The sequence below is a fragment of the Suricata suricatta genome, chromosome 2, assembly GCF_006229205.1.
Source record: "Suricata suricatta isolate VVHF042 chromosome 2, meerkat_22Aug2017_6uvM2_HiC, whole genome shotgun sequence".
In the NCBI taxonomy this organism is placed as follows: domain Eukaryota; kingdom Metazoa; phylum Chordata; class Mammalia; order Carnivora; family Herpestidae; genus Suricata; species Suricata suricatta.
This window is the reverse complement of record NC_043701.1, coordinates 159,235,802-159,244,738: the sequence shown is the minus strand read 5'-3', so window position 1 is coordinate 159,244,738 and position 8,937 is coordinate 159,235,802. Positions and strand designations below refer to the sequence as shown.

Sequence of the window (8,937 nt, the reverse complement as noted above, 5' to 3'; positions counted from 1 at the left end):
CCGGACCCCACGCCCCCATTCCATTCCACCTTCTGGGGTAGGGCACACTCGGAAGGTAGGGACAGTCCGGCTGGCGCAAGCGTAAGGACTTTCCCCCGAGGGTTCGGTAGGGGGCTCTTCCTCCCTCTGCAGAAAAATCGTTTTGTTCTTAATTTCCTTCGGCCAGTCCCTCCAGCGAAGCCTCCTGGCGCCGGAGCGTCCGAGGTGGGCTGCTCCGGGGCTGGGCCGTGCTGCAGTCCGCGCTGATTGTGTGTCACAGAAACGTGCCCCCCCGCACGCGCGGCGGGCCCGGCCAGGGTCCCGCGGTGCGGCTGGTCCGCTCCGGGGCCGGCTCGGGCCAAGTCGGGGCGAGCTGGGTCGCGCCCTCCTCTCGGTGCCGCGCAGTCCAGGCAGACGGGGAGAGGCGGCGGGCGGGGTTGGGGGCGGCGGGCCCAGGCCTGAGGGTCCCGCCCGCGGCTCCACCCGTCCTGTCCGGCCTCCGACGGCGCGGTGTGAAGGGCTGCAGGGTTCCTGGGATGGGGGTGGGGCTGGGGCGGTGGCCGGGAAGCATCGCGTCGTGTGGGTCCTCCCTCCCTCCGGGGTGGGCGGTCAGACGGGGACGATGTGAAGGCCGAAGCTGTCGGCCTGAAGCTTGATGTGGTCCCCGCGGTAACTAGTGGCGGTCATAGGCAGCGGCAGCAGCGGCAGGGGCGGAGCCCCGGGGGGCGGCACTATAATAATAAGGGGAACCTGGAAGTTAACACAGGAGAAGAATGGGCTGGGTGAGAGGACAAACAGGAGAACAAAAAAGGAAAGAAAAGCAAAGACCTCCCGGGGCTGGGGTCTGGCAAGATCGGGGCAAGGGAGACCTCGGCTGGGCTGCTGGGCCGGTTGCCCCCAGAAGAGCTTCATTCACCGGTGGGAGAGGGTCAATGGGTGACCGCCACCGCCCGACTGGGGATCTTCCGGGGGCCGAGGGTGGGGGCGGCGCAGAGCCTTCTAACCCCGAGGAAGGGAGAGGGAGGGAAGGGACGGGAGGCACGGGCGTCCTCCAGGGATCCCGGGGCCTCAATGCTGCACTAACGAGCCTGCCCTCCCGGCACCCGAAGGTCGGGTGGAGGGGAGCCGGACTGGCGTCCGGAAGCGGCTAGACCGCGCTGGCCCGCGGGCTGACGCGCTGAGCCGCCGGCCAGCCAGGTGGCGTACTCACTTAGTAAGGCGGGGTTGCTGAATCTCCAAGCCTCGTTGTAGGCCGTGTACTGGGGGTGGCTGTACGGATTGCCGGAGAACTCGCTCCCTGCGGGAGGGTGGGGGAGTGGGGATCAGACAAGCGCAACGCCGGGACGGACCCGACGTGCCCCGCCAGCGGCCTCCCCCGGGTCCGAGGTGCAGGTGCGGCGGGCAGGACAGAGGCAGAGCAATACACCGGGTCTGCGTGGGGACAGCTCGTTGCGGGGGGCGGGTGCAGAAGCACCAACGGACCTCGCATATGGGCCTGGGGTCTTGGGGCTCCTCCGCCGAGGCGCTCCAGGTCACCCAGGAAGGGTTTGTTCTGGGTCCAGGCTAGCCTACCCCGCTGCGTTGGGGTCTAGGGCCTTTTTAGTGGATACTCTGGTTCTAGGAATCGTAGCCCCACGGGATGGAAGCGGGGGAGGGTGGCGAAGAAAGGCCCTCGGGACACTTTGTCCCAGAAAGTCCTAAGAATGGCATCTCAGCACGGTGCCAATGCAAGGGGTGGGGGGTTCTGCTGGGAACCCCCCCCCCCCGCCTTTCCCTGGAGAGATTCAATAGGCGGGCTACGCAGCAGGAGAAGGAGGCGATGGGAAGCAGGTGGACTGCCCGCCCGACCGCGAGCTGTTAGCGGAGGGCCCCGTGGGCTGGGAGCGGTCGGAAGCTGCTTCCCTCCCTCCGCGGGAAAAAGGCCAGGCCTCCGGGTTTCCCCCTCGCCCTTTCTCCTGTGTGATGACCCCAGACTGTTTACAGTGATCCCTAACCGCGGGTTAAGTAGAGGAGAAGGGGCCCCTCTCCGAGAGGGAGCTGGGGTGGGGGTGGGGATGCAGCCACTGGAAAGCCTGTTTATTGACGAGGAGGGAAAGCATGCGTGCAGCAGGATAATGAGCTTCTGAGCTCAACTGTGACCAAGAGGAACTGAGCTATCTCCTTCCCCATCGCTAATGAAACAAGTGTAATTTCCTCATCAGCACTAGATTCTGTTTAACGACTCCCCCCTTGCCACCATGAGCTCTCTGCGGCTCCCCTCATCCCCACCTCCTTGCAGGCTCCCCTCTCCCACACCCCCACCTCCCTAAGACCTTCTCCAGCCTCCACCTGCTCACTGCTGGGACCTTCCTAGAAGAATCTCCTTGTCCCCAACACTTCTACCCACGCCCCTCCAGATCTGGGCAAGAGTCCCCTCACACCTCCCAGCTCTCCTTAGCCAGTTCCCCTAACTCCCATCAGTCCCTGTGGGGGTACAGCACCCCGTGGCAGTCTTCCTCTTTGCCACTGCCCATCCCCCCCAAGCTCTGCTGACCCAGGGCTGTCCCTGGATGGACATCCGGGAGTGGGGCCAGTCACCCTCTTCTATACTCCCCCATCTGAGGGTTGTGTGTCAGGGAAGGAGCATTCGAGAAGGCAGCCAACAGGAGTGGGCTGTAGGCCCAGTGAGTCTCAACTTATTTAAGATGAGGGTTTTGCTTTTTGGTGTTTTTGTTTTCTTGTTTTGTTTGTTTTGGTGTTTATACCAATAGAAGCTTCATCTCTCTCTGGCTTCAAGCCCAGCTCCCAGTCTGGGATGAGAGGTTGGGAAGAGCGCAGCCTCCAGCTGCAGTACTCAGACCCTAAAGCTGGCCTCTGCCTCTCCGATCCACACAGCCCAGACCCAACTCCTCCCAGGAGTCATGAAGGCTCGGGGACCTCTGAGGAGACGTGGTTCTCTAGCTTGTCTCTCTGAAGCCAGAGTCTCTCTGGGTCCTGCCATAGCCTGTCTTCTGTTCCTCTTTCCTTAGGGACCAGCTCCTTCCTCTCCCTTGGGTAGGGTCAGGTCTCCACAGTGGTTTTCCCTGTGGGTTGGTGTGGACCAGGGTGGCTTTGTCTGAGTGACTGACAATGCCCCTGGAAATGGTTCTTGGCTCCAAGTTTCCATGGAAACCAGGGCAGGCTCTTCCAAGCAGTGTCAGCTGGCTGGGGTGGGCTGGGGCACTGAGAGAGGAGCGAGGCTGAGTGCTCCCGGGCCCAGGCTCCGGGGTGTGGGCAGTGTGGAGGGACCATGACATACAGTGGGGTGCACACAAGAGCCACTTCTGCAAACTCCCTCCCTGGGTTGCTCATGAGGGAGGATGAGGGACCAACTGTAGCCTCTAGGGAGACCAGGAGATGGAATGGCAACGGTTTAGGGGGAGGGGATGTTGGGTCTCTCCCCCACCCCCAGCCTCAGACTACAGCCCACTCAGCAGCTCACCCACAGTTTAGTCACCCCCATCTAAATTAGGCAGCTGCAGCATTATCACCTACCAGGCACCATTCCTGCCAGGGTGGAGGTGGGGTAGCTTCCCTGGCCAGTGGGGGGCACGTGAGGGGGGTAACCAGGCAGGGTGGTGCTCGCCATGTCACGACCTAGAAAAACACAAAGGGGAAGGGGTGAGGCCTGGAAGAGAGAGGCCTGCCTCTGCTCACACCAGGGTACTCCATGGGAAGGAAGGTCTTGGAAAGGAAAGAGCCGTGTGCAGACGTGGGGGAGAATAGCTGAGTGAGCAGGTCCGGGTGTGGGTTGAAGCTGGTTACCTACATGTCAGCCCTGAGACTGGCTATGCACCTCTGCTGCGTGTAGCGATTTGGGTCTCTCTGTGTGCGTCTGTGCGCCTATGTGTTTACCTTCGCTTGTGTCTCCTTGTAGCCCAAACTCAGATGGAGAAGGAAGGGAGATGGCTTGCTTTTATGCCTCCTCCTCAGCAAGGTATTCAGCTGTGGTCTCTCCAGTAGCCAAACAGACCTCTGTCATCTTGCTCAGCCCTCACCTAACACCCCATCTTTCCTTCAGGCTTGGAGCATACCCCCACTCCCACCCATTCTGGGGCTGATGGGTATTTCTTGTCCTCTCTAAGTGGAGCTGCAGGTGCTGGGCCTGGCAGGTGTGGAGAGTGGGGGGGGCGGGCGGGGAGTGGGGGGGCAGCCAGTGGGCTACTTTGCTGTTAGTGTTTATGGCATTTAAATTATGGAGGGGCACCTGGGTGGCTCAGTCAGTTAAGCGTCCGGCTTTGGCTCAGGTCATGATCTCACGGTTCATGGGGTCAAGCCCCACGTCAGGCTCTGTGCTGACAGCTAGCTCAGAGCCTGGAGCCTGCTTCGGATTCTGTGTCTCCCTCTCTCTCTGACCCTCCCCTACTCGCACTGTCTCTCTGTCTCTCAAAAATAAATAAAAAACATTAAAAAAATTTTAAATGATGGAAAACCATCCCTGAAATGAATCAGGAGCTTTGAGCCAACAGTTCAAGTGAATCAGATCGAGGCCCAATGAGCAAAACCCTCTCCCCCCACCAGCTGCTGGACTTCAGTCTCTGGAAACTTCTACTAGCTAGAGTCTGGAGGGTGGGAGGCAGGGCTTTCCTTTGCAGTGTCCTGGAGTAAAGGTAAAGCAAGCCAATAGGGAGCCACGCATGGTCCACAGACATCTCTGGGATGCAGAGACACCTGAGTGGCCTTCTTTCCTTGCCTGTCCCCTCCATCACCATGAAGGGATCACCACCTCCCTTGCAACTTATGCCCCAATCTGTAGTGCCAACAATCTGCCTTCTTCCCTCTCCCACACTTCCATGCCCTAGAGACAATGTGATGCTCTCCTGGGTTCCATTTATCCTCTCCTGATTCCACTTATTGTCCTCTTTAGCCTGTCCACTCTCCCACTCTGAGTGCCTCTGTCTGACCCTGAGAAGGCAAGGTGTGATAAGGGGCAGGGAGTCACAGAACTCTGTGCATCTGTTTCCTTTTCCTCAGCTCGCCCCCTCCAGCTTTCATCCTCCCTCTAGCTATTCCAAAGCGCCCGTTGCTCTCCTTGTTACTCTCTCTGTGAATTTCACCTCATCTCTTACATTTCTGACGTGTGAATTTCCTCACTCCCCCCTGAACACATCTGAGTGACTCAGTTTTCCCAAAGTATACAGGGCTAAGCTCAGGTTTTGCGTTTCCAGCTGCCTCCTGAACATTTTCATTAGCTGCCCCACTGTCACCTAAAACTGAGCAGGAATAACAGCAGACTCCTCTTCCTCCCAAGCAGGCCTCCTGACCCTCTTGAAGACCACCAGACCAAAACTTTAGAATCTTTCTTGATTCAGCCTTTGACCTTCCCCTCTAGATGAAGTCAGTCACCAAGTGTTATCAATTACCCTTAACAACGAGTGTTACATCAGTCCCATCTCCATTTCCTCTCCCACCTCAAGGGCTCAGCCCCGGAGCACCTGCTGGTGGTCTGCCACAACAGTGTTTTTGCTTGTATTCCTTGCCTCCATGTTCTTGCCCCTCCCATCTGTACCAAGTGTGGCTGCCTGGCAGGTCCTCATGAAATGCTGCTTTCAACATATCACTTTCCTTGTGAAAACCACCATCGATTCTCTGCAGTCCACAATTGGAATTACCCTCTGCCAGACTTTCAAAGCCCCCTGGGTACTCTCCCCACCCAACTTTCTTAGCTCTGATGCTCACTCCACCTGTTTTAGGTGGACGTTTTCACGGGCGTGTGTGCTGTGCTTTTGCTGTATCATTTGTTCTTCCGCTTAGTTACTCTCTGCTTCCAGCTCCAGCCTTAAAATGTCTACCATTCTACCCATCAGGGAAGTTTCTTTCTTCTAAACTTCTACGGTGTCTGTGCTGCATGGTTGACCATGACATTATATTTCATAAGGCATCAGACCTGTTGTTTCATATTATGGCTTGCTTCCTCAAACAGACCATAATCAAACTGAGGGCAGGGCCCTGTCTTATGCTCTGTCTTGCATGCTTGATAACTCAATAAATGATGCTCAATAAATACTTCCTGACTGATTCTCTATCGCTCTATTGCACTTACAGCCAATGCCAGGTGGGTTGTATTGTTTTTCTAATTGTTTCATATGTTTTTGTCTCCTTTGAAGACGTAAAGGCTGGGGCAAAGTGTAAACGCTGAAATCTGCTTTTTTTCTAAAAATAGTTTGAACAGGCGATTATGAATTTTTAGAGGATGATGAGAGATGACCGTGACTTATATTGTGACATTTAGCCTGTCAAGCAATAGAACGGTTCTCCTCTCTACTGTCTCATATGGCTGAGATCTTATATTTCCTAAAACTCAAGAACAAACAACAGAGCAGAACCATCAGACAAGACATCACTTCAGACTCCCAGAGAGGTAGAAGTAAGAATCTGTGTCTGCTTTGTTGTGGTTTTCTTTCATTGACCTCTATTGTCAATAAAAGTTTCGCTCCTCCTGACCATCTGTCAGCGGAGTGGGTCTGAAGTGGACAAGGATGGCAATATCTATCAGTTCCTTGAGAGACTAGTAATATGGCATTTATTGGTCAAAAAGCCCCAGGACAGAGGATTGTTAGGGAAGATGTAGAGCTTTTGAAATTAGAAAGATAGAAAAAAATCCAATTCCTCCTGGTCCTGCGATCCTAATGCCTAGAAAGCAGTCAGGAAAATTAAAAATAGGACTCTAAATGTGTCCGAATTCTGATTTTCAGCTGCCTGGTTCCTACAGCCTGTCACACATGAATCCCTTGTAATCTAAGGTTTTGTCACACAATTCCCTACTTGGCTTTGGAGAGAGGAAGAGAGGCCGGATGCCTGGAAAGGTGTCTCCAGCTAACTTGGGGTTACACCTCTTGCAAGATTTATTTCCACTGGCTTCTTCTCTTGCAGAACAGTCAGGCTAACTTCTGGCATACAGAAACCTCTGCATTCTGGAAGTCACCCACAGACTTGTTCACTGAAAGACACCTTTCCAAATTCTAGTTGAAAAACTGAATCCAGGAAGTGCTCTGCAGACATTTTTAAAATGTGAGAGAAGAGGTTCCCGCCCCCCCCCCCCCGCCCCACTCCACGCTTCCTGGAGTTCTGCATGTAGCTGTGAGGCTACTGCCGCTGCGGATTCTGACACATCCGCATCACCCTGAGGAGGTGCCCAGCAGGACCCCTGAGCCAATAGAGGTGCAAGCCGCTGTATACAAAGCATGCTCAATGGCTTCATTAGTACACAGGTGACACCAGAAGAGGAGGAAAAAATTGACCAAACTCTTGCCAGAGCCATATATTTTTCTGGAACCCCGTTGTCAATAATGCAAAACACATACTGCAGGAAGTTTTCAAATTACTAAGACCATCATACCATTTGCCCAGCAGCATTCTTTGAGCAAGCCTCTCTTCGCGAGAGATATGAATGGGTAATGGAATATGTGCAAGAAAGAATCAACAGCGCATTGCAGACAGAAGGACAAATGGGAGCAGAGAGGGACTGCTCAACCAAGCCCTGAAAACAAATGAGGAAAAACACAGAAAGAAGAGAAAACAGCCACGTGGCAAAAGACATCGCTTAGAAAGTATGTGCTACCCAACAGAAATTAAGGAGGGGCCAGAGTGTTTTGCTCACCCACGGTACCAGCAATAATAGGACAACAGTGCCAGGAAGCACAGATGGATAAAACCCCACATATTACTAGGGGAATGGGCGTTTCGTGTTGGATCCTTGCTTCCTGAGACGACAAAGTTTTAAAGATGGAAGAGCCTTCAAGACGATCTAACATTCTTGTTTCAAAGTTGAGAAAATGGAGGCGCGGAGAGGCATAAAGACTTCCTAATGGGTCCAGAGCTAGTAAATGAGAGAGCCAGAGTTCGAAGCTATGTCTCTACCACACTGCCTTTTAATGATAACACGATGCCAGATAATTCCCCAAAGAGCCAAAGGAAAGGAAAAGAAGTCATCCAACAAGCAAAATCGCATACTGTCACTGTTGTCATTAAGATGAGGCAAGAAAAACAGGACATAAAGAATAAAATACTGACACCAAAAGTCTGTAGTAAAACTCCATGGGGTGGAGTATTAATCTCCTTGGAGAGTTTTCTAAAAAACAAAGAGGGTCTTTAAGAAACAGTAGTCGTGGAGAATCTTAAAGTACCCAGAAGTGTTAGCAGCACTGTACTTGATGACGATGTCTTCTCAGTTCAACTGCAGAAGTCCCCGAAGAGTCTACAGCCAATTTCTACAGCAATCGCTACATCTGAATCAGAGAGTGCACTTCTGTCAGACATTCCTTACCAAATGGGCCAGATCAAATCAACTGTTTTGGAGAAACTAAGTGCAGTTCCTCTTACAAGTACAGAGAAAAGCAAAGTGAATGACTTTATTAAGAAATTGGAAAATTTCAGTCACCAGATAACTTATGCTATCTGTTCAGCTCTAAAATTCAAGGGCAGACTTGTGTTTCTACTTGATCTAGACTCACTACCATTCATTGAACACCGATTATAGCTGGGCACCATCCTAAATATTTTCTATGTCTTCTCTCTCTTAATCCTCATACAACCAATGATGTTGATCTGTCTGCAATCCCCATTGTATTAGATGAAAAACTGAAACTCAGAGGGGGCGAAGTATTACTTTCAAGATTTCACAGAGAGTAGACAGTTGAATCTGGATGACAGAATAAGCAGTACATATAGGAACTGATTCTAGAATGACATTCTTGAATATTGCAGACCCATAAAATAGGTATTTGGTCCAGGAAAGTAACCTGGGATTATTCTAAATGAATTCTTCCGAAAACAACATCTTGTTGCTCCTTGTTTCTTGTATGGTTCAGGTTCTTCCATTTTCTACAGCAAGGGTTTTAAACTGGAGTTCACTGATCTGCAGAACTCCACAGATGTGCTTCACAGAGTCTATGTAAAGCCATACATCAGATGTTATAAGTACACATATATAATATCTAG

The 8,937-nt window shown here is 52.8% G+C and overlaps 1 protein-coding gene across 4 annotated transcripts in view; it reads right to left on the bottom strand.

The window, feature by feature from the left end:
* Positions 1-555: 555 nt before the first annotated feature.
* Positions 556-8,937, bottom strand: part of PAX2 (paired box 2) — a 76,688-nt gene continuing 68,306 nt past the window's right edge. For 2 of the 4 annotated variants that reach the window (XM_029932393.1, XM_029932391.1), the window contains exons 8-10: positions 3,493-3,594; positions 1,190-1,276; positions 556-710 (exon numbers count right to left, since the gene is read on the bottom strand). In XM_029932393.1, coding sequence (XP_029788253.1) covers positions 589-710; positions 1,190-1,276; positions 3,493-3,594 — 311 coding nt within the window. In that variant the 3' untranslated portion in view covers positions 556-588. Of the gene's footprint in view, positions 730-1,189; positions 1,277-3,492; positions 3,595-8,937 lie in introns of all 4 variants that reach the window. The other 2 variants (XM_029932394.1, XM_029932392.1) reach the window with 1 other exon arrangement.